Raw genomic sequence first — 24,926 nt, 5'->3', positions numbered from 1 at the left:
CATGCCGGGCTCCAGGCTACCACGTTGGGTCCCCCCCAGTCGATCACCGGATTGTGCTCTCTTAACCATGGTAGGCCCAGAACAATAGACGCCTCCGGGCAGTCCAAGAGGTAGAAGCACGCCATCTCCTGGTGATTGCCGGATAGGCGGAGTAGAACAGGGTCCGTCCGTCGCTCCACTCTGCCTAGGGTACGCCCATCCAGTGCCGTAATACTTAGGGGTCTCTCTATAACCCGAGTCCCGATGCCCAGCTTAGCGGCCACGGAGCGGTCGATAAAACTCTCGTCCGCACCGCAGTCGATCAAGGCCGTGGTGTTGGTATCTCTTCCCCCCCAGGAAAGAGATGCTGGTAAAACAAATCGACGGGAGGCTTCCCCCACGGCCAGGCTCACCATGACCTCCCTTCCTACTGGTGAGCCCTTGCTTTTACTGGGCGGGCAGGGCATGATGGTGAGAGATGGCCCCCCTTGCCGCAATAGAAGCATAGGACCTGCCGGCGGCCGCGCGAGCATTCCTCCCCGGACGCTCCAGCGTGACCAATCTTAAGTCCATCTTGCGGCGATATCGGTGTTACCAGGGGAGCGGCGGGGGTTAGCTGTGCACTTGGTGAGTGAGGCAAGGAAGTGAGTTGTGCTCGTATGTCATCTAGGGTCTCAGCCATGCTCGATACCTTAGAACAGAGGTACGCAATAGCTTGGGTATGCTGTTCCACGACCTGCGAAATTTGGTCGGAGGGGGCCTGGCCTGCGCCCGCGGGGTCCATGTTGGCGGGATTGTGCTGTTATGAACGGGGGGTGAAGACCCCAAAGCAGGCGAGGGCTGCGAGTCTGGTTCCCGAATCTTTATTAGAATGATCCAAGTGAAAGGCCAGGCACCAGAGGGGACGGCGTCGGCGTGTCGTTAGGCGTATCCGTGGTCGTGGAGGCCGAGCGTAGTCGGAATCCTGGGAGCAAAACAAGAGATCGTATATCAATGAAGGAAGGTGAGAAAATACCAGCGGGTACCTCACTGTGAGCAGATCAGACGATCCCGCAGCGTGGTCCTGTTCAAGGTGGCCTTAAATACTCCTCACTGGCTAATGACTCACACCTGGCAGCCCTCGAGTCATTAGAGGCAGGGCCTGTGGTTGGGTGGCGGGCGCAACCAGCCACCAATCTCGTCTGGGGCCTGACACCTAGGGGCAATTTAGAGTTTTCAACCAGCCTAGCATGCGTTTTTTTTGGGATGTAGTAGTAGGAAATCGGAGTACCCAAAGAAAATCTAGTTTATATACCCCATGAATGAAGTTTCCTCACGCAAAATTTTATACATATTTAATGTTCCCAGAATATTGACAATGAAGTTGACAATTTGATTTCAGCAACAATTATTGTTACAGTTTGGGGAGGCAGAAGTATGTTTGAACCCCAAAGCAGATGACTCGGACTAAGGAGGCGTGTAACAAGGTTTATTCAAATTAAAACGGACATAAAATGCCTACACGAATCAATCATTGGATAAAAAAAACAAGACAAACGTGCATTTAGTGAAGAATACAAGAACATAGGCACGAGATGACAAGCCGGCAATGATTAGTAGAAAGGCACTACCTAAATGCTGTGCTGATGAGATGGAACGCAGGTGCGATGCAGCGATCTCCGCCCACTGCCACACACCTGGGCTCTGTAATGGAAAAATGCAAGCAGGCCAAAAGCAGAACATGACAATAATGTTTTATTTTTCATCAATATATATAGACATGCATTTATTGTAAACCAAGCAACTACAAGGGATACAAGTACTGGCACATGTATAAATGGAAGTACAGAAATAATCATCTCATCTCATCTAATTTTCTGATCCGCTTTATTCTCATTAGGGTCGCGGGGGTGCTGGAGCCTATCCCAGGTGACTTTGGGCCAGAGGTGGGGGACACCCTGAATTGGTGGTTAGCCAATCGCAGGGCACAAGGAGACAAACAACAATTCACGCTCACACGTACCCAGGGGCAATTTAGAGTGTCTAATCAGCCTACCATGCATGTCTTTGGAATGTGGGAGGAAACCAGAGTATTCGGAGAAAACCCACACAGGCCCGGGGAGAACATGCAAACTCTCCTCTGGTGGATTGACCTGGATTTGAACCCAGGTCTCCCCTTGCTAACCACTCAGTCGCAGAAATAATCATATATTTGCTTTATCTACAAGAATGTCTCAATAAGGACCAAAAACGCTGATGCAGTGTTACATTTTAACCAACCTTACCTACGTTTGACTAAGATGATTACATGATGACCTTACCTACGTTTGACTAAGACGATTACAGGGTCATCTAGCATTGAAAATGCTAATTCCTTTCATGGACTGGTTTCAGTACATTTTAAGAAAATCCATTATTGTACATGGTAACTATATAGCCATAGATGGCTTTTGTGTCAGCAGTATAATACGAAGCTCTTTAAATGAATCGTGGTCACTTTTTTTAGTCATACAATTTCCAGATTGAAAATACCTTGCATTTTGGTAAAAGTGTAAATTGCAAGCCTCTTTTTAGTTTAGTAAGGAGCATGCACGAGATAAGTGACTGAAGTTTCAACAACACTTTCTGTTGAAACAACTAGAACGTGAGCCACATTTACCCTGTTCTACTTCTCCATCACTGTCTTTCCTTTCTGTCTTCTCATCATGTCATGTCTTTGGCAGTGTGTGGGAAGCATCCAACCTTTGACCCTGAAAAGCCGGGTGAGGCTCATTGGCCTTGGCTAGTAGCCATCTACCGCCATCCCATCAATGGTGAAGGCACCAAGGTGACCAAGGCAGATAGTTACACTGGATCTGTGAAGAATGATGGCAGCACCAGAGTGGGCAACCATTTGCAGGCTTCTGACTGGCAACTAGTGTGCAGTGGTGCTCTGGTGAACCAAAGGAGTGTCGTGGTTGCAGCACACTGTGTGACACAATTGGGCAAGGTTTATCCTCTGGATGCAACGGAAATTAAGGTGGTGGTAGGGAAAAGCTTTCGTGATGACCGCAGAGAAAATAAAGGTCTTCAACATTTGAGGGTAAGGCTTCAAAAGGCTTGCCTATGTTTAACTATTATGGCTTTGTTACTAAATCCACCCCCATTGCAACGTTTACCCGATTTTGACTATGCACACGCAAAACCCACATCCATACTAAATTGTGACGTCGCTGTAAATTACATTATTCTAAATTGATAGGACATGTGAGGCAATTATGAGCCATACAATGCATGGGCATATATCCAACCTGCCATAAAACTTAATTTAAATCTTTTAAACTTTAACCCAATTGATACAGAACAACAACGGAAATGCAAAATGTATCACTACCGATTGACCCACAAAGGCGCTATAGTTATTTGTGTTTAAAAAAACAAAAAAACATTATTCTTCAACTCACATGCTCTACCGGTTAAAAAGAAATTACCATATTTTCCGTGCACCTTCAATGAATGGCCTATCTTAAAATTTGTTTCATACACTATAAGGTGCATGGACTTATAAGACAGTGGTACTAATAGTGGTGGTAGGTAGTGGTAGTAGTAGAATAAGTAGTAGAAGTAGGAGATTGTGTTATACTACATCCACTAGATGGAACAGTAGTATTAGTAATAGTGGTTAATAGTCGTGTTATGCATCAACTAGATGGAGCTGTGCTAAAGGGAATTTCATACAATGAAGAACCAATAGCGATCCACATATAAGGCGCACCGGGTTGTAAGATGCACTGCCGGATTTTGATAACATTCAGTCTTTTAGTTGCGCCTTATAGTCTGAAAAATATAGTAATTGCTGTCTCTATACCATCATGTCTCAGGCGGCAGTGACTTATTTCACGCATACGCAGAAATATCGAAGAGCTGGCTCGTTGATAGATTTTACATACAAAACACATGCAATGGATATTTATATTATTAAGATGTTTCTTCGACGCTGACACAGTGATGTCATGGATTGAGAGGAACTGATGCCCACAGCAGGGTAACTTTTTGCAAAACAATCGGATAGTGACAAGCCCGTGCTTAACATTAACTTTCTCTCTTCCTCCCAAAGGTGGCCACAATCATTATTCACTCAAATTACGACCCTCATATTCTTGACTCCGACATAGCTGTCATCAAATTACTGGACAAAGCAAAGATTGGAGAGAAAGTGCAACCCATCTGCTTGTCTGAAATTCAGGAGGAAGTTGAAACCTCTGGACAAGGACTTGTGACAGGCTGGTCTCCGCTTCCTGACTCAGGTTTGGGGGTTGATGAAAAAGTGAGAGTTGGCCTTGTTCAGCTGGCCGACATTGTCCCGTGCGAGCGGCAATACGCACGTAATGGGGTACCAGTCAGTGTTACTGACAACATGTTATGTGCAAGCCAGAAGCCAAACTACGGGCCGTCTAATATATGTCCCTCTGACACTGGGGGAATCCTCATCCTCCCTGCACTCACTCACAAGGACGATCCCTCTGGTGCCCTCTCCCAAAGAGGAAACAAAAGATTTTGGAGGCTGCTGGGACTAGTAAGCTTTGGCTATGACCAAGGGGAGTGTGATCCTGAACTCTACACAGTTTACACACATGTAGCAAACTTCAAACTCTGGATTGAGAATAGTATGAAATAAATATACTTGTGGGAATCATATTTATATGCAATGTATCTTTCTGTCCTGTTTTCTTTGGCATTGTAATGACTCTCATCCCTTTTTAAACTGTCTTGCACAAGGGTAATACTAGACAACCTTAAGTTTGGGATGCTTATTCAGTTTTTTGTGTTTGATTTTTTATCAGAAGACATATCATTGGTCAATCTGACGTTACTGACTTGAAAATGACCGCAAGTTCATCCTTAAAATGAGCGTGTAATGTATTGTATGTGCACATTTGTATGTATATACAGCACATTGTAATGTATTGCTGACTAATATGACTTTTGATTACATTGAAAGAGAAAAAATAACTTTTTTTAATTAAAAAAAGGGAATTCTGGTCAGTATGTTTCTTTGTCTGCCTGCGTGCTATAGTTATGCAATTATGATTACTTTGTAAAGAGTGAACTACATTGATGCCTGCTGTTTGAAGCCCACTGTCTGTGTTATGAAGCAAATGAATCCAGGTCAGAGCAGCAACATTTGCACAACCATAAACGGAGCATATTATTCACATATCATTTCACTCCTGTGTGCTCAAATTAAATCAATTACTTCCAATCTGACCTGCTTTCACTCATCAGTTTTCAATTTGTTCAAGGAGGCAATAGTTGTATATTTCCATTCTCTGTTAATCTCATAAAAGTATTCAAATTCAGTGTTCTTGTTCATACTTTTATCTACAACCGTAAAAATTCGTATGTCTACATCAAGCTTTTAGCTAGAAAAAAAATCACCATCCAGTAATTATTCTTAATTTTTTCAAATTGATTATCAGTGTTTTATAAATACTATACCACTGCAATACTTGAATGCTACTCAAACTCCATAGGCACCTTGTCAGAAAGCATCACTACAATATAAGTAGTGCAAGTCTGGTAAACAAGCTACAACCACATAAAAAGTTACGTTGCTGTTTTACCAGCTCCTTCCAAATGTGTTAGTTGTAATAAATCTAGTGCCACATCTTTACTACAAGAAGATTTTAAATAGGATTATGTATATATCTATCTTGTATGGAATGGGCCAAGATTATTATTTTTTGTTCAATCCACATATAATTTTAAAAAATATATATTTTACAAATTTGTGGGAGATGTGGCTTATTCAAATAAGTATTGGATCCCAATAGAGGTTCTAGTCCCAAACAAACCAGCAACTCTTTGGTTTAAAGATAGTATTTGAAATTTTAGTCACCAGTAACCGATCGAGTTTTTTTCACACGTCTGCCTCCTTTAGCACATCGGAATCAACTGATCAACTGATCAGCAAGCCCACAGAAGCTTAACAATGATTCTAATTATTCTAAACTGAGGGGGGCCCGGTGGTTTTATTGGACAGCGGGTCGGACTCACAGCTCTGAGGTCCTAGGTTCAACAAAGCATTTAATAGAGGAGTAAGGGGTAGCATCTGACTGAGGTTGGAGGGATGTGATTCGCCTATAGAATGGTGGTCTGTGATTCCCCATCGAGACATCTGTCCAGACGGAGTGTTAAAATATTACATGTTTCATTGCCCTTTAATTTTTCTTATCTTTTTGTATGGCAAATTGTCTTTATAAAATGCAGTTACAAAACTTTTAAACAAAGTTATCCCTCTGATACACATGATCTACTAAAATCAATCTTGCATTCATTATGAAGCACTTACTCCAGGAGACAATATATTTGCCTGGAGAAGCCATTCACTGTGTACTCATTTAGTAAATTAAAGGTGCACTTCTGCAGAATTTTGCCCTTCCCCCTACACTTCATGTATGACATGGGTAAAAATGAGCATCTGACATGGATTATGTTCGTCACCCCAGTACTATATGGTTTGGTGCGGATGGTTGCCTGTCTCTCTATGAACCCTATGGCTGACTAGCGGCCAGTCTTGGGTGTAGTCTCCCTTTTGCCCGAAGTCAGCAACGATTATGAGGATGTGGATGATGAATGAACGCATGTATGTGGTTTGTGATTTGATTGCCTAGGTGCGAGTCTTTGTAATGTTTATTTATTTATTTATTTTTGTCTGTGTTTAATAAACTTTTCTATTGAGATTGTGTCACTGTTCAGTCTGAATGAAGAATACGTACATCCCTTAGAAGTGCATCGGCTCACTGTGCATATCTAAATGCAGTCAGCTGGAAATGATCAGGCACATGCTCTAATGTATGTCTGTCAAGACACATTCTGTGTAATTTGCAGGTCAAATCACATGTGAGTCTTGCTGTATTTATGTAAAATCTGTTATTTCCTTATTGTTTTATGTTTCATTTTGCCATTGCGTTGCAGATTTGTAGTGATGCAGCCGTAAACCACTGAAACCACATGCCCCCCCCCCCCCCCCCCCCAAGTCATAAATTGCTGTAAGATCAAGCAGTTTTAAGATTTCACAGTAGGTGATCTTGATCCAAATACTACGCCGAAGCACACCTGTGTTAACTAGGCCTTATGTGTGCATTGAAATTAACAATAAATGTACATGCAGGAGATTAGAGAATGCCATTAATCCATCCAGATATCTTAAAGTATCCTAAGCCCAACGCTGTAAAAATCATCAATTAATATATGTATATTTTCTTCTGTATTTTATTTCAAAGAAACCCTGCTATTGAGACAATTGATGGAAGTATTTTAATCATTGTATCCTTTATAGTGGCTTACATGTAGTGTTGGGGGTTGTTACTCCAAAAGGTAATATATTACACATTCCATAATGGTCTCAGAAATACACTGTGTAACAGGTACAAACAGAGGCACTGGATGCCTTGCATTCTTTGGAACCCCCACCTGATGCCTTAAAGAAAGGATGCTAGCAGCTGGGCTACTACTCTGGGCTTTCAGTTACCATGCTCACCAGTGTTACACACTTCAGTGTCACTTTTCACAAAATACGCTGTGTCCAATGACAGAGTCAAGTGCCCCCAACTTTGCCACAGCTATGTCAATTCAAGTGGACAATTATTACAGTTTCTCTGTACGTACTACAGTTTGGCAGCTCTCAGGGGCCCCCTTATTGACCAGGGCCCCAAGCAACTGCCTGATTTTCTTGTCCATAGACCTTGTCACCTCAGAGGCTACTTTCCCAGTTTTTTATTTTTTTTATCTGGCCCTATACATAGTTTTTTTTTAATTTATTGTGTGTGCTAAAAACCCCCAACTCATTTGTGCAGTGTGCATAGCTCCAGGGATTTCTTACTTGGACCCCCAAGAGATCCTATCAACGCCACTGGTGACAGTGGACATTTAAAATGGACTTAAAATAAATTTTCCTAAAATGGACGTCTCCAATTTTGACCAGATGAAAGTTGGCCAAACTAGGTTTGGATTTTATTATGTATCAGCTTCCAATGGGATGCAAATAAACGTACCTAAATAGGAGAGTTAGATAGGCATGAATCAGATAGTATAGGCTGCATCTTTGGCCGAATGGAGATGGCATTCCAAATTGAGAGGACGCAAAGAGGTGGGGGCGGGCGCACGCACGCACGCAAGTGGGGGAGCCAAGCGACGAGGGGTGAGGTGAGGCATAGCTCATTCCGTGGGCTCGTTAAACTGTGCAGCTCCTCGGATTCTACTGAGACAAAACCCCTCAACGCGACCCTTCCGTCAAGCGCTCCTGTGGTGGACCGCAGTGGCTCGCTGTGCGCCTTCATCTTCCGTGACGCGGATGCAACAAGACCCTGCAAAGGGGCCACACCAAAAACTTTCTTCGGTGAGATTTGGAAAGGTAAGATGCTGCTTTTGATCTCCTGAAAAAAACAAACAAACAAAAAACATCCGCGATCCGACTGACACGTGCATTCACTGCAAGTAATTGTATTGCTTATTTATTTATGTGGAGCACACTACTAAAATGTGCGCGACACATTCCATCAGAGAGCTGCGATGACGCCTCACGTTCATCTGGGTTTATTCATTTAAAATGATCAGACATGCATGTAGAATTGCAAGCAATTTGTTTCAGATGATTGATGCGCGTTAACCTTTATGTCCAGTTTAAACAGGACATGTGTGCTTCTGTTGCTTTAGCACGTCGTGTTTATGTATTGGGAATCATTCAACTCAGATTTTGCTTCATTTTGCACATTATTTTCCACTGTGAATTTGCAGAATTGCCATTTTCTACAATCAACAAGTTGGCTCATTGTGGATTTATGAATTACAACTTTTCCCACAAGGAAAGTCAATCCATTTATATGAAAATATTTTGACTGGAATCTTGCTGTATTGTCTAATATTGCTGAGTGTGTGCATTTGAAGAATCATTTTATGTTTGCACAAATTAGGTAACCACTTCTCGAAAGAACTCCGAATAAAGATAATTCTACTGTATACAATAATCACACACCTTAGGAACCAATGTTTGCTGCCCATTCGCCTTTCATTTTAAATCACACGCACACAGTTTCCCAACAGCAGTACCATGGTCACCATGGAAACCAACACTCTTGGCACCATCAGTTGATCGCCTCTAGCTCATCAATTTAGAAAACGTGAACAGGGTGTTTGAGCAGACACTTCTGTTCAACAGCCCTGACGGATGTGGCCATAGAGGAGATCATTGAGGATCTTGTTAATAACAAGACCTTCTGCCCGGTGAGACATACTGGCTGGACCATGTCCATTTTGAAACGGGCGGGATCTGAAGGGAGCTGGCGTTCAGTGTAATTGCCGGGAGAATCTCTATTGAAAAGTGTCCATGCAGCTAATGCGTTTTGTCCTTTTCCCAGAGGCTGTTCTCTAAACTACTGTACTGTGGCATTTTCTGTCTTACATGGATGAGCACAGACATACAAAGCACATGCAGAAAGGCAGGATGAGTCATTTTGATGCATACATGTCCTATATTTTTGCATGTGTGTGTGTCATCTTAGTTGATAAGAAAAGTCAAAATAAAAAATCACATCATTAGGAGTTGGGGCTCATTATACCCGATTGTGTTTTCTTTTCCCTTCAAGGCACTGCTGTCGGCAGCCTATTCAGGGGTGCAATTTAAATTTGTTTTTCTTTATAATGTAACACTTTGCTCATGTCACTGAAATGTAAACATTCAACATATTTGTAAAAGACAAATAGAACTAAAAGTAAATACCACACGTAGGAATCAAAGCAACTATTGTATGCAGACTTATCATTTACAATTACATGAAGCATATGTTGTGTGTGTGCGTGCATTCTATGAGTAGAAATGCTGATAAAAGCAATATTCGGCAGCATAGATATTAAAATTGGAACGTATGGACGTGTCAAACTATATTGAGCATCAATGCCATGAAAAACAATGCTTTAATTAGGGTAGACATTGTCCAGGTTACCTTGTGTGTGTGTGTATTTGGTAAGTGGGCGTTATCTTTATGTCAAGGCTTTAGTTGGACATACTGTACATAAGGTTTCCATGACTGAAACCATTGGCAACAAAAGAAAAAAAAAGTCCAAGGCTAAATAAACACAGAAAAGACAACAACAACTTAGTGAGGAAAGACAGCGTCAGATTGAAATACATTTTTCAAATAAAGCTTCATAATTTATACATTAAAATATAGCATGTTAAATACTACACTACGAAACATGCAGGGAGATTATAAATGAACTTCATTATAAATTAACAAGAAGGAATTCAATGAAGTGGAAAGAAGTCCCAAACTCCAATACCTGTTTCTTCTATCTTTGCTAAGTCAGATTTAAAGTTTGTGTTCATTAAATAAAAATAAAAAAATAAAAAAAGGCAAATAAAGTGTGCAAGATATTGTTTTTGCCAGAATAAACTGAGATGTAACACAATGGCGTGTGACAAACTGGGTGACAAAATGTGAGCAAGACATTGAAATAAGAAATCTTCATGTAAGTGTACATTTTAGATTTTGATTTTACTGTACAGATCACAGATAAGACCCGGTGATTAGCACGTCGGGCTCACAGTTCTGGGGTCGTGGGTTTGATTCCAGGTCAGTCCTCGTCTGTGGAGTTTGCATGTTCTCCCTGATATTGGGTGGGATTTTTCCGCCTACTCTGGTTTCCACCCACGTCCCAAAAACTCGCAGGATAGGCTGGTTGAACAATCTAAATTGCCCCTGGGTATGACTATGAGCGTGAATGGTTGCCCTGTGATTGGTCAGGGTACCCCCGCCTGGTGCCCGTAGTTAGCTGGGATGGGCTCCAGCACCCCCCGCGATCCTTGTGAGGATAAGTGCGTCAGAAAATGAATGAATGAATGAATGAAGATCACAGAAAGGCTTCCTATTGCTATAAATGCAGCATAAGTAGCATGAAGTGACGGCATATGCATGTTAAGTTTGAGCATGAACATGCCTTGTGGCAACCAAAATGTCATATTTTCCTCTTTTTAGTTTTCAAATCAACTAAAGAATACAGTTTAACAAAGGGATACAGCACGGGGCTACTGTCTTTGTGTAGTGTCCACTGCTTCTGTAATCCTCCTGGGAACGCACAGAGGATGCCAAAACGTCACCCAACTCCTTGGTTCATCCTCTAAGCCTCTCATGTTTGTCTAGATTGCGTCTCCTATCTTCATCATGTATGTACTTCTAAGTGTCGCCAGTGCATAGTTGCAGTCATGTAAGTCATTTTCTAATAGTATTCTTTTGCTTCAGTTTCCAATCTTTAGTTTTAGCTCATTGGATTCCTGGTTTAGATTTTCCAATCGTTGGGTCGCTAATGTAGTCCTGCCCATAGAAGCAGTGTTTTAGTTCTCATAGATCCGCACAGAGTAGGTTCTTTCCCATGGGTTGACCAAACAAAGAACCTGGCTCCCTTCACTTCTGTTTGACTGCACAGGAACAGGACAACCCAGCATTCAACACAGCGGCTGCAGCCTGGTGGAAAAATGATAGACCTTGTTGATGACCTTAGTTAGAGCATTTCTTTAGTCAAAGTATGAGACAACTGCTATGTAATTAAGACCATGTAATACGTAATTGTGTAATATTCATGTTAACGTCTAAGAATATATTAAACACAAATAAAGGATGTGCATGCTAGGGGGGAACTCCAACTAAAATATACACAAAAAAATAATGACCAGTTATTCTATTGTGCTACATAATGGATGAATGAATAATTCTTTATGGTTAATGCTGTCACAAGGAGGGGGTTGGAACATAGCCTGCATGGGTTTCCTCCGGGTACTCTGGTTTCCTCCCACATTCAAAAACATGCATGGTAGGCTCATTGGACACTCTAAATTGCCCCTAGGTATGGGTGTGAGTGTGCAGGGTTGTCCGTCTCCTTGTGCCCTGTGATCGGCTGGCCACCGATTTAGGTCCACCACCTCTGGCCCGGAGACAGCTGGGATTGGCTCCAGCACCCCCATGAGCTTAATGAGGATAAAGTGGTTCAGAAAATGAAATGAAAAATGAAATGACTGGGAGAAGTCTTTGAACTGGTGCACATCAATCACAGTACATGAGTGAACAGGATAGAAAGTGAATATTGATCCAGTGACAACTGCACGTAAGATGTGTGAACTGTTACAATTGCTGAGATGGAGTCATATACGGTATTTAAAACAGTTTTTATTAAATGGAAAGTAATCAGGTTTGCACAAGTTGTATTTATTTTTGTTTCTTTAACAAAATGTCCGATCAAAAATTACACATGCACAACCAAATTCAGTTTAACCACAAATATTACATTACGTTGCTACAGCAGGCACATCCTTTTACCACCGTCCACCACCCACATCCCGTTGGCACCTGCTCCATCAGAATTCAGGTCAGCAGTGGAAGTCACGGAAATGCTCTGAGAATGAATGCCAAAGGGGCTGGGGGCAAATAGAGAGGGTCTCGTTTAGTTTTTTTCTCTTGCCACCAAAGACCAAACTGTTGTGAACAATCTATCCTTTGTGTTCACACTAAATTGGTGGACACTAATTGTTTTTTTCAAACAAGTGTAAAACTTAAACAATAGTACTACTTTTGTGAGTTTCTCCATATGTTTGTCTCGAGCATAGACGTTCAACCCATATTAAAAAAAGATGATTAGTTGAAAGATAGACAGTTTTTCCCCATATAATGCTGATATCTTTTTGATGATCACAAAAATGCAATTTTTTAGGGTCTTGATATTGCTTTTGCTTCACCCACGTTCCCTTCACCCCTTTACTCCTTCACAAATCCTCGATTAAGTGTCCAATGGGCCTCTGAGCAAGGTTTGTGCTTTTCTTTGTTCAATCCCGGTGGATCAACAGGCATCAATGTTCCCCTTGAGCATGTAAATGGCTTCGGGCTGTGGGAGCAAAGCGCCAAGCTGCCACTTCTCCGCTCAGATGCGGGTGTGCTTCATCACTCCATTTTCAGATGTCTAAGGGGTCTCATGCATGAGAACCACGGCACTGAATACAATGACCACACTCGGAGACGAGACCCCTGCGTCCGTGATCCCCCCCGATGCCCGAAAGCCCGAACACACACACACTTCTGAAATAACCACATTTTTACACTGTTCCTCAAGAGTCTTTACCATCACCATTTATACTCCACCGCCCCATCACCCTGTATCTCCCTTACCCCATGAGGCTCAACCAATCATCCTTCGTCTTGCGTCCTGTTCCCCACCGCTCAGCCTATCACCATCCCCACTACCCTAGCCAGTAGAGAATACTGTCTAGTTTGTTTACCTCACCCGGAACACAAAACAATCCCCTTCATTGCCTGTTTGTCAGAATCCCCTTTCAGAACCGAGCGGGGTGAAAGGCGATGGAGGGGGGGTCCGCAAAAACAAAAACGAAGGAAACAATTAACTCACCCCTCCTCCCTGCCAGCCCCACGCTCGCGGTTTCCCAGCTCGATATTCTCTGAACTAACTTGGAGGCCTTGTAAAGTGGCCCATTATTCTAGTAGGGGTGGCGTGTTCCAAGAGGGCTCCGCCTCAATGGCTGATTAACACAGAGGGGTTTTTGTTTGTAGCTTTTGGCTCACTGCATTATACACTGTTTAATTAGGACAAGCATCTATCTATCTATCTATATCTATCTATCTACCTATCCGTCCACCGGAAATCCCCCGCCCCCACCTGCCTAATCGCCCACCCACCCGTCCGCCCGTCCGCCCGCCTGCCCGTCTGCCTGCCTGCCCGCCCGCCCGTCCGACCGACCGTCCGTCCGTCCGTCCGTCCGTCCCTCACTGTCATTATTGCATTAAAAGTATACAGTGGTACCTCTACATAAGAGCAGCTCTACCTACGAGATGATCAAATAATTAACTCTAGATACGAGAAAAAATTTGAGATGCGAGAAAGCCAGGTGGCCATGACATGAGAGGCTGTTTATCATTGTAGCGCACTGTCTTTTTTGCCGCTCTCTTTCGTGTATAACAAATATCTACGAGCACTGAACGGTTTCTCCTACACATGGACCATAAAATGTGCATGCGCGGGCAAAAAGAGGGCTTTCTGGGTAATGACGTATACTGGTGCACACAACACCGATAGCCAATGGCACGCTTTCTCAGAATAAAACTTCATTACCCACAATCAATTTGTGGGTAGGCTGAGCTATTGCATTTTTTCAGTGTTTTTCCTTCCTTAGCCTGTTAGCTCCCGTTAGCGGAGCGATCGCTCATTCAAGACTACTTCTCGTTGGCAAGTGGTCGTGCGTTATCCTATTGTGAGGACATTTTTGTACATCATTTTCGGAATATTTTGAAGGGAATACAACAGCAAACAGCCCATCGATAGCGAACGTGAGGGTGGAGGCATGGCAAACAGCTAATCCGGCCAGGGGAAGGTATAAAAATGTAAAACAAAATTAGAATTCAGTTTTGTGTAAAGTTACATTAAACGTATGTTTGAGTGTGTCTGTAAATATTAATCCAAGTTAATTTAAATTTGTTAGTTCGCTTACGAGTGTGTTGTCGTGGAAAGTCGGGTGCAAAGACAGTTGGGCAGCAGCCAAAGGAAGAATCCCTGGCGGCCCCATCCCCGGCTGCGGAAACTAGTTGTTAGCTAATATTTCACTACCTCCTTGTGAATGAATGCTACATTTCACCTTACAAAAACCATTTAATGTAAAAACATATTTCCACCATTGCATATTTGTTTTTACATAGGTACAGGTAATATAGGCATAACATTTCCCAGATATAATTTTATTTTGAATTTGTTTAGAGGAAAAATATTGCTGTTAAGTAATGAGCTAATAGTTATTAGAATTTTGTTCTGATCCGTAAAAAGGAATGTTGAATATAAGAAAAAAAAATCATTCCGATAAAATTTGACGGCTACCAAAAATAAATCAATACTTTTGATGAATTCCCACTTGGTTCAAAATAGCTTTTGCTCTGTAAAGAATGCATTCACTGTGACATGACAGAAACTCCAAATTTGTCACTTAGAGTAGGATAACAGCCATCCAGGATTGTGTGGAATTTATCTTGTAAGCTTACTCCTCAACTGAAGGGGATTTACCATCCTCTGAGTAGGTTAAAGCATCTGAGCTCTGGGGATTACACCAAATAGTAAAAAGAGAAATATATTTTGCATCGATGTTGCTAATTATTTACAGTGACTTCAGTGTGACATAAAATATGAGTGAAGCTGTAGTTCTATGTAAAATGATATCACCTTTTTATAATGAAGAATGACAATGAACTAAAAGCAACCAGGGAATTAATCATGAAATGTTAAAAACCATTGGTAATCTTAGGATATGCATAAAAAAAAAATAGTTATTGCTTTTATTTTTTGGCATGTGTAGCTGAATGTTTGTATTATTATTATTATTTAGAGATATCTTGAGGGACTAGGAAAGATTAGAGGAAAAATATGGAGAAAGCTTTTGGTAAATAGACATTTTTCTATATCTTGACAAAATTATTAATTAAAACTCAGATGACTATCCTCAGTAAATGATTATCCCTTACCGTGACCTTTTATGAATTTATATATAAAGTCCTGGATTCAAATCCAGGTCATGTCCATTTGTGTGGAGTTTGCATGTTCTCCCCGGGCCTCCGTGGGTTTCCTCCAGGTACTCCGCTTTCCTCCCACATTGCAAAAACATGGATGGTAGGCTGATTGGACACTCTAAATTGCCCCTAGGCATGGTTGTGAGTGTGCATGATTGTCCGTCTCCTTGTGCCCTGCGATCGGCTGGCCACTGATTCAGGGTGTCCCCTGGTTCAGAAGATAAGATGAAATTAGTAGAATCTCAGAGTACAACCATTCACGCTCATACTTATACAAAGGGGAAATTTAAAGTTTTCAACCAGGCTCCCATGCATGTTTTTGGGATGCGGGAAGAAACCGGAGTACCTGGAGAAAACCCATGCAAGTCTGCGGACAACACGCAAACTCCACACAGTGAGAATCGACCTGGGATCAAACCCTCGACCACAGAACTGTGAGGCCAACGCACTTACCACTCGGGCGCCGGGCTGCGTTGTCACAGTAAATATATTCCTATTGTTTTAAGTGAGTTTGTTATATTCAAAAAGTTGGGTTTGTGCCTTCCTTTGGGGTTCACCCTTTGTGTGTGTGCACATACCTGCTTCTGTCAATGTGTAGATGTATGCCTTAATGGCTGATATGATGATTAGGGCTTGTCTGTGTAGAAATGGCCTTTGTGTCAACACTGTGTGTGTAAGGAGAACCTGGCATTGCTACTACTGCAGGCAGTCCTCAGTCCCAACAGACTCCTGTGTTTAATTAGTGAGAGAACATCCATCCAACTCAGTCCTCTTATTTGCAAATCCCGAATGAAGCCAAGACCTTGAACTGGAACCAGCAAAGATTTATGGCAATAGACAACTCAAGATATTGTTGTTATGTATGACTGCTTGCAATTACATGTTCATTGTTTGAAACAGTCTTTGTACATGCTGCCTGTGTGTCTATTTTTGGTAATGGCAGGTGAGTGTATTGATGTATGAAATGTGATTTGTGCAAAAATGCCATTTCACGGGCAGAGCTACCCAACACAGCTGTCAGTTCTTTATATAGTCCACGGATTGCTCTTTTAATTGCTCTGATCTGATCTTTAGAGATTTTTTAGTACTTCATTATTTGTGTCCTTTGGCTCCTACCTTTATGAGTAGCCCCACATTGTGCCCTTCCCCTCATTAGTCCCCTTCCTCAATGCGTGGCTGCAAACAAGTCTTAGATGGCATTCCATTCCTTCTGCCTTATACTGTTCCCTCTACCTACTATAAAACTCTCCCGCATCCTCTGTCATTCCCCTCTCAGCTACGAGGTGGATTATATTGGTGATATAGTTGGGGGTGGGGTGGTCCTGCCTTACTAGCTGATTTAATGAGCTCCTGTGGGGAATCGGCCAAAGCCATCAGAAGCAGCATACTGCCGTAGATCCAGAAATGTTAAACAGATGTGCCTTTTGGTAATGATAGCAGCATTGCATTGTATTTGCATGAACAGCCACATACTGTAGCTATAGGAAAAAATGTGAGAGACTAGGACACCACCATTCAGTGTGGAAACTCCACAAGGCAGAAAGAAGGTAACCATGAATATGGATGATTCTTCTTTTATCGTCTGGCCTTTCATCTGTACTGCTGAAAGAGATTGATAGCAGTTTGCATCGGAGTGAAACATTTTTCCAAAGATTTCCTGGAAGATATGGCATCATGTCAAATCCATGAAAGAAATTCTGGTTCAATGACAAAAATAATAAAAGAAATCAAAACAAAACCACGTTCCAGTAAAGGCATTTGCGGTCAACTGGAATTTGCTCAGTTGGGAAAGAGCAGTGAAGATGGTCGTGGTTGGATTACATTTAAATCTTTGGTGTCTCTGGGACTTCATTGAGATGAATAGGAATTATCCAATTCAGTCCAAACTCTCTCCAGCACAATAGGCTGTTAGCACGTAATTAGAGCTGAACCGGTCATATCTGAGAGACCAATACAGACGATAACATGGGCTTGAGGATTCCCAGAGGCTGTGTCGCTAATGATTGCCTCATTATGAACACAAAAGGAAACAAAGAGAAACCTTAGTGAATGCTGACATGTGGAGAAACATTGTGACGTCATATGTCACCAGGACAAGATGCAGCCTGATTGGGTGATTAGACTAGTAAAAATGGGAGCAATGAAAAAATAAAAAACATTGTTGGGTGTTAAGGTTTTGCACAGAGATTTAATCAGAAATGTACCGACTTGCAGGGAAGAAGGGCAGAAACAAGGGCGACATGCACTAAAATTTTAATAAACATTCTTTACCAAAGAAAACATTAAAGAGAAAAATGATTGAGAATGACATAGGGTTTAAATAGACAGACAGGGGCTGATGAGACAATGAGTGACATGAGAGGAAGCAGGAGAGACACAAAGAAGAAGACCACAACAGGTAAATTCAATGGGAAATCACAATGACAAGCCACAAAGAGGGAAATACAAGATAATAAAACCCCATAAATACACCCCAAAGAACATCAATACCAATAGCTGTGTATTGTTTTCTGAAATATGGCTCTAAATGATGTCCAGTCACATAGCTCGGCGAGTGGAAAAACAAAACAAAAAACACATATACATGCACAGTATGTCAGTTGGGATTTTTTATACGAATATACCTATATGATACTATAACTACATGCCAAGCAAGATGGTCAGCTCCTTCAACACTACATGGGCACTGGCCTTGGTACTGAATTATTGCCCTGCTAACAATCTCGGAAGTGGTTGTTTGTTTTTACTTTGGAATGGTACACATTATTTGGCTCATGTTCATGTTGACATAGTGTATCAGTCTGTCAGTTCTCTGACATTAAAGCAGTGCTAGAGGGTAATCTATAAAATCTATCTATCAAAGCAGTATTCCACATTTCAAATATGCTTTGTGAGATCAATCCAAATATTTGAACCCAGGACCCCAGAGCTATGAGGCCGACACGCTAATCACTTGCGCCACCGGGCCGTCCTTCAAGCCAACATGTTATGAAGATATGTTGCTTACTGACTACCATTATGCAATTCTTGGTCGGTATTCCAAATGAGAATAAGTTCTTCACTGCCTTGGTTGTTGAGTATAATTTAACAAACTTTTTTGAAACACCATAGCGTGTGATCTTGTTCTATTTGTATTGGCAGAATTGTTTCTTATTGGACAATGGTACGTATATGGTTTGTACTGTTGTAGCTTTTGAGTATAGTGTACCTGAAAGGGCTCACACCTACAGATGCAATCAACCAAATTTCTTAACCATATTAACTTTGCAACACTTACTGGGAAATGCAATCTTTGAGAAAAAAGTGGAATGGAAACATTTAATGACAAAGCTTTTCTTTCTTCAGACTGTGGAATTTATCTCCCACTTCCTATGCACTGCACAACCAGAAGTGTTTGCTCGGGGCTTCATTTTTCTTTTTCACAGTTCCAAGCCAGAATACGGGAGCCCATTTCTTCCCACTACATAACAAAGTAGCTGTGAGGCCCAATGGGGCCAGATATATCCGGAGCCTGGCCCAGCTCCAGTTGTCTTTACCTCACATTATATTGTGACGCTCCAGTCATGAGAACGGGCATTGGGCCCTAGAGACCCCAGTGGGAAATGTGTATTCTCATTTACATCTTCCTTAGTGTGCTTGCTTTTCAAGAAGCACATTTGATTAAAACACACACACACACGCACACAACCTTACGTTAATGGAAACGGTGCAATCAGTTATTTAATCAGAACTGAACTGTCGATATTCTTTTGTAATGCAGACACATTTGCAAGGCTTACTAACAGGTGCAACTTCATCATGTATGTATTAGGCATTATATTATACTCTATCTCATCTTTAGATTCTAGCCTTGCTAATACTTCTGAGCTGTGGTGTATTTGTGTGACTGAAAGCGTCCTCCTTCCTCTTCATCCCCTTCTCTATAAACTGCAAAATGTTGCCAAGACAACCCCTTGTGGTTCAGGCTGCATTGCAGCAGCCCTCAAAGACAGCACTCAGGGAACCTCCACACACTGGAAAGGCAGCATAAAATCAGGATAATCGCCGTCGATTACGGCTCACAATGAGCCGTAGCTTCTGAAAGATTCATTCATCTTGCCAAAAAAAAAGAAAAAGAAAAAAAGGTTGTGGAGGAAGAGAAAGAGAAAGAGAAAGGGGCGTCTTGGTCTCGCCGCTGCTCTCCCACGGTGGGCACAGGCATAACATCAGTGGCCTGAAAGAACCAGCATGCCCATTGCCCTCCCCTGTTGCTTTATTCTTATATTCCCAATTGGAACTCCGTCCCCCTCCCTCTGTTTTTTTCTCACCCCTGCCAGTTTGGATGCAGAGCTTGGCCGGGCAACTTGGGGCCACTTCCACTGTTTGCTTGTGAAACAAAGCCCCTGAAAAGGAAGGGAGAGGAAACGGAGCACTTCACATGGTACCGGCCAAGAGCAGAGATGGCTGCCTCCGCCATCCTCTCTCTGGCCCCTCTTTTGGCTGAGAGAAGGTGGTGGGATTGCTGCAACCCCTTTCCACCGGAGTGTCTCCCTTTAACCCCTTCTTCTCCCTCTCATATAAAAATGCTACATTTTTCCTGAGAGAGCCTTTTGAATACGTATGGTGTGAAGAGATTCAGGATGAGCGATTTCTCATGACACAACTATTCCCGGGAAGGATGACATCCCACCGGCTTTTGTTGTGTGGCCGGCCATTTGTTTGCAGAGGAAATAGCTTTCCAACACGTTTCCCTAATTAGAATAATGTGATACTGCTGAATGCTCTGTGAAGTCCCATGCTGCTGGGAGACAAGACAGAAATCAACTTGACTCCATCTTCACATGAATCATGATGGCCATTTGTGCAGTTTTTTTTTTGATTAGTGATGTACAAAGACATGAATTGATGGTTTACCTTCAAGTGCCATAAGCATTTCTATAGCGCCTGCTGGTTGGTATAGCGTTTTGATGTCCTCGCCACACAAACCATATTCTGTTGCACAACAGAACCATAAGCATAAAAACTATCACCTGCTGTCCATCAGGGCAGCAAACATTAGTGATGTAAATTTTTCCAGCAAAAAGTCTACTTGTCAAGCTCTGCTTATCAAGCCATTAGCGGGCATTGCTATTGCCATTTTCCACAGAGGTGGATCAGTGGGAGTGGGGATTAAAGTGTCCTGGGATTGAGGGTCCCAGGGATTTTGTTTGTAAGATAAGGTATTAATTTCTCTCCCCAAGTCTTATTTATTTATTTCATTGTACATGTGTGTGCGTGTTTGGCATGGTGTGGTGATGGTGCTCTCAAGAGGTGGGGGCTTGGCTTCAGGGCGGGTGGTAGGCTGGCTACAGACGTCAGGATGGGGCAATTCAGGTAGTCCCTTGCGGCTGATTGTGGTCTGATCCCAGCGGACGTCTCCTCAGTTTAGGAAGAGCTCGTGGACATCTGGTGGACATCTATGCTGGCTGCAGCCAACAGCCATACATGGGAACCTATCGTCAACTGCTATACCTTTTTTCTTGCATGGAGCAGTCGTAACTTTACAGAAACTGATTTGCTGTTTCAATACCAAAGCTGGAGAATTGACGCTGGTTAATGTATATAGCTCTTACCTCAACTGAACTTGAAATGAAGTAAGTCCATCAGGTTTTCTCATGTTCAGAGTTGTGCCATTTAAAATACTGATTCATGAGATTTTTCACAAGACGTCAGATTGCCATTATTGTATATGAGGCTTAATTAAATACAATTAGCCTGAATAAGAGCTCAACCAAGATTACTTGATTTATCCATCTGAGAGCTTTCCTCGCTCGTGTGTGTGTGTGTGTGTGTGTGTGTGTGTGCGTGTGTGCAGGCATGCATGAACACCTGTGCATAGCATTATAATTGATTTATGAGGTGCTCTGAATGGATGATGGTACCCAAGACAGATTTATTTAGCACATGACGTTAAGTGCCTTAAGACGATGATTAGAAATGTTTCATTTTGAGATCGCGTTACTAAATCAAACACACAACATACCTAACCCAACACCAAATAAAAACTCAAATTTCTGTGGAGTTTTTTTTAATGAGCTTTATTGTGTGTAGTTTTTTGCAAGTTCATGCTGTCATGTTGATGTGTGGTGGAATGGCTTCTATAATGAGGGGCTCATTATAGAATAATATACGACCTCCATGACATTTTAACATCTCTTTCCTCTTTCCTCCTTGCTAAAAATAAAGAAACAGCAAGATAAATGTGAATGATTTTAATGGCCTCGTCATCAATCTTCTAGAATGAGATTTTGCGTTACGACTCATTTTTCAACTCTATTTTTCTGTGCTGTCAAAAATTCAGCTTTTCTTTCCTGATGTATTAAACAAGCTGCTAAATGGGAACACTTCACCGTCTGTTTGCATGTTCATTCTGTATTTCACACTTGACTTTGAAGTTAATAAGAGAAGCTCGGAACGCTCCATCTGTGTGCCTGGAAGCTGCCCAGGTGGTCTTCCTATAGTCAATCTCACAATAATGCACAACGCTTAAGGATGTTTGAGTTTGTCTGCCTATGTATGTGCATTTGTGAACATGCTTACAAAAAAACCAGTACATGTTTTTTGCAACAAATAGGGACAGTACTGCATTGCAAATAGCAAATTTTAGTATCGTATCACTCAAACTTGATCATGTTGATGAACCATACTACGGCCACATTGTGTGCTTGGAACGCATTTTAAGTTCTTTCAAACATCTATAAGTATTGCCTCACATTAATGAATGCTGAATGCTTTGTAAACAGCTTTTGCTGAAGCATTTTCTTTTCCTTTTGTGGCTATCTTGTAGTATGCGACAACAACTTCATATTTTTGCTGATGCTACTACTAGTGTCTAAAATGGTATCCTTTTACTCTGCAATATTGGGAGAGAAGTGGTTCAATAAGGTGGCGAGGTTTAACTCTATAATACAAGTTTTTATCAACGACTCAAGGGAACGTTACCCTTCAAGTTTGTTCCCACCGTAGCCAACAAAATAAACTAATAAACAAATTAACAGTATTAAATAACACACCTAAACAGATAAGTGTATTTTGCCATTTGAAATAAAACCTCAGTTTTTTTTTCCACCAGATTTTATAAATGACAGCTTTCTGACTCACCTGTCCTTGGCAACCCACCATATCCTTTGGTAAACTTCTTAGTAGCTCTAGTGCTTCTTGGGGTTAGCTGCTTACAACATAAGTGGAGTACGTTGCTCTCAGCTGTAATAAATGGAGTGCGGATGCAGCTCTCTATCTGCAGTAATTAGCCGCAAACATTCAGATGTTGGAGGTGTGAAATTTGGATTTGTGCTAATGCTGACGGGTTACAGTCCACCATAGGTAGACAAGAATATAACGATATTTTAATTGCATCTCATGAGAACCGCTGCTCCCTAAATGTACATAATGCTTGCAAATGATTGAAATCAAACGTAAAAAAATAACAGTAAATAAGTATACAACAAAAAGTAAATACGTATACAACAAAAAATCAAAGTGGGGAATGAAAGTCAAAGAGCTCAACCATTTGTTTCTTTATTCTTTATCTACTGAGTTAAGTATGAGGTTTCTTCACTTAAGGCAAAATCAATAACCCTGTGAAAAATCATTTCAAATGTGTGGAAGTTTGGACCAGTGTGGACCTTATATTCTTTTTCTTTATTTTCTTTCTTTTTTAAAGAAACAGCTGTTGGGAGGTTCAAACAATAGACCAGAGGGAGAGGTTAAGACTGAACAGTTGCCATGGATCAAACTAATAAAGTGTCCTGTCGATTACAAAATGCCACACCAGAGACCATTAAGTAATCGGCATTTAATAAACTGACTCAAGTGTTTTAAACATCGTGTTAGGAGCCTGCAACGTTGCAGGCGGCAGATTGTCACCAGCTTCCATCTGCTGGCTGCCATAGCAACTGTGTAGGGTAATATGGGAATGACAGCTCACCATCACACTTGGGTGGCTTAACTGTTTTCCCTCTAAATGCATTAGTATATTTTAATGTACAAATAGAAACAGTGCTTTGATTTTGTACTGCATTTTCATAGTGAACAATGATTTCATAAATGTTCATAACACTGATTTTGATTTGATTCAATTTGGAATATATATACATATATATATATATATATATATATATATATATATATATATATATATATATATATATATATATATATATATATATATATATATCGTCTTTTAAGGTCACTTTTTCAGTTATACCAAGCTTGCCCCTCAACTGCTTATCCAATTAGATTAAGATACATTCAAAGCCTTGCAGATAATTAAGATTTTCAAAACCCCCAAGGAAAAAACTATTGCACAAACTCTGACATTGATGGGTCCCTAGTGGCTGCAGTACTATGATTTAGAAAATAATTACAGGAGGAGGGAATCTTTTTTATATTCACTACTGACAGATAGCTCATGCATAATCATGTGGAACAACAAACAGCTTGACATTCCAACAAAGTTCTACAAAGACATAGTTATACACTTACATTGAATGTGTGCAGCCACCTGATGGTGCAGTGGTTATTCCGCCTGACTTTAGTGTGGGCAGTCTGGGTTCGATTCACACTTGGTGGCAGTGTAACTGGTTGTCTGCCTGTCTGTGTGCCCTATAACTTACTGGTGACCAGTCTGGGGTGTAGTCTGCCTTTCGCCCGAAGACAGTTGGTTTAGGCTCCAGCAACCTCCACAAGTCTTTTGAGGATGGGTGGTATGGAAGATGAATGAATGAGTGCATGCAAAAGAATAATACTAAGTTGGTTTTGTTTTGAAAGTAGCCCCCAGAAGCAATCACTTTGACAGATGCACATGAACCGATTCTTGGATTCACATTCGCCAGCAAAAAGTTTGACAATTAATGTGTTTCTCGATAACGGGTGAATTTTGTGTTTATCGACGAGCCTGCTATCGGTACATTTGCATCTCTCAACTTTACAAACAGGTCGAATTGCACTGTTGGTCACAATTATATAAGCCATACACCTTCTCTCAAAGATTTTGAGACTCTCTCATCCTAGTGAGTGGTTAAGCATCTCATCACTTTTGACGGTGGGTCAGTCTAGGATCGCTGATGCTGTGCTGTAAGGAAAAAGTTTATACTTAAATCATGCTGCTGTGCTTAACCATCCAATTGTCCTATGTGTACTTCACAGTGCCAACAGTATGCCCAAACAAGTGGAGGTGAGGATGCACGAGAGTCATCTAGAGCCAATAGAAGCACGGCCTCAGTCAAAATGTGCCAACCTCTGCTCCAAGTTGTTCAAGAACCTTCTGCTCACACTCACCGTCCTTGGTCAGTACAGCGGATAGCTTTCTCTCTCTTTTTGGGGAAAAAATGATGCCAAACATATTTCTGCTCTGTAAGC

The 24,926-nt window shown here is 41.6% G+C and overlaps 2 protein-coding genes across 4 annotated transcripts in view; both read left to right on the top strand.

Moving 5' to 3' along the window:
* pamr1b (peptidase domain containing associated with muscle regeneration 1b) overlaps positions 1-5,041 on the top strand; it is a 42,400-nt gene extending 37,359 nt beyond the window's left edge. The window contains exons 16-17 of the mRNA XM_077597472.1: positions 2,682-3,040; positions 4,055-5,041. Of these exons, the coding sequence (XP_077453598.1) occupies positions 2,682-3,040; positions 4,055-4,615 (920 nt within the window). The 3' untranslated portion in view covers positions 4,616-5,041. The remainder of the gene's footprint in view (positions 1-2,681; positions 3,041-4,054) is intronic.
* A 3,104-nt stretch (positions 5,042-8,145) lies between these two features.
* LOC144071156 (excitatory amino acid transporter 2-like) overlaps positions 8,146-24,926 on the top strand; it is a 28,799-nt gene continuing 12,018 nt past the window's right edge. Inside the window, exons 1-2 of one of the 3 annotated variants that reach the window (XM_077596015.1) lie at positions 8,146-8,353; positions 24,714-24,853. In XM_077596015.1, the coding sequence (XP_077452141.1) occupies positions 24,724-24,853 (130 nt within the window). In that variant the 5' untranslated portion in view covers positions 8,146-8,353; positions 24,714-24,723. Of the gene's footprint in view, positions 8,354-20,896; positions 21,161-24,713; positions 24,854-24,926 lie in introns of those variants that run through there. The other 2 variants (XM_077596014.1, XM_077596016.1) reach the window with 2 other exon arrangements.

This window comes from Stigmatopora argus, chromosome 3 (genome assembly GCF_051989625.1).
Source record: "Stigmatopora argus isolate UIUO_Sarg chromosome 3, RoL_Sarg_1.0, whole genome shotgun sequence".
In the NCBI taxonomy this organism is placed as follows: Eukaryota; Metazoa; Chordata; class Actinopteri; order Syngnathiformes; family Syngnathidae; genus Stigmatopora; species Stigmatopora argus.
Note: the sequence above shows the minus strand (reverse complement) of the source record. Positions and strands in the feature narration are given on the sequence as shown.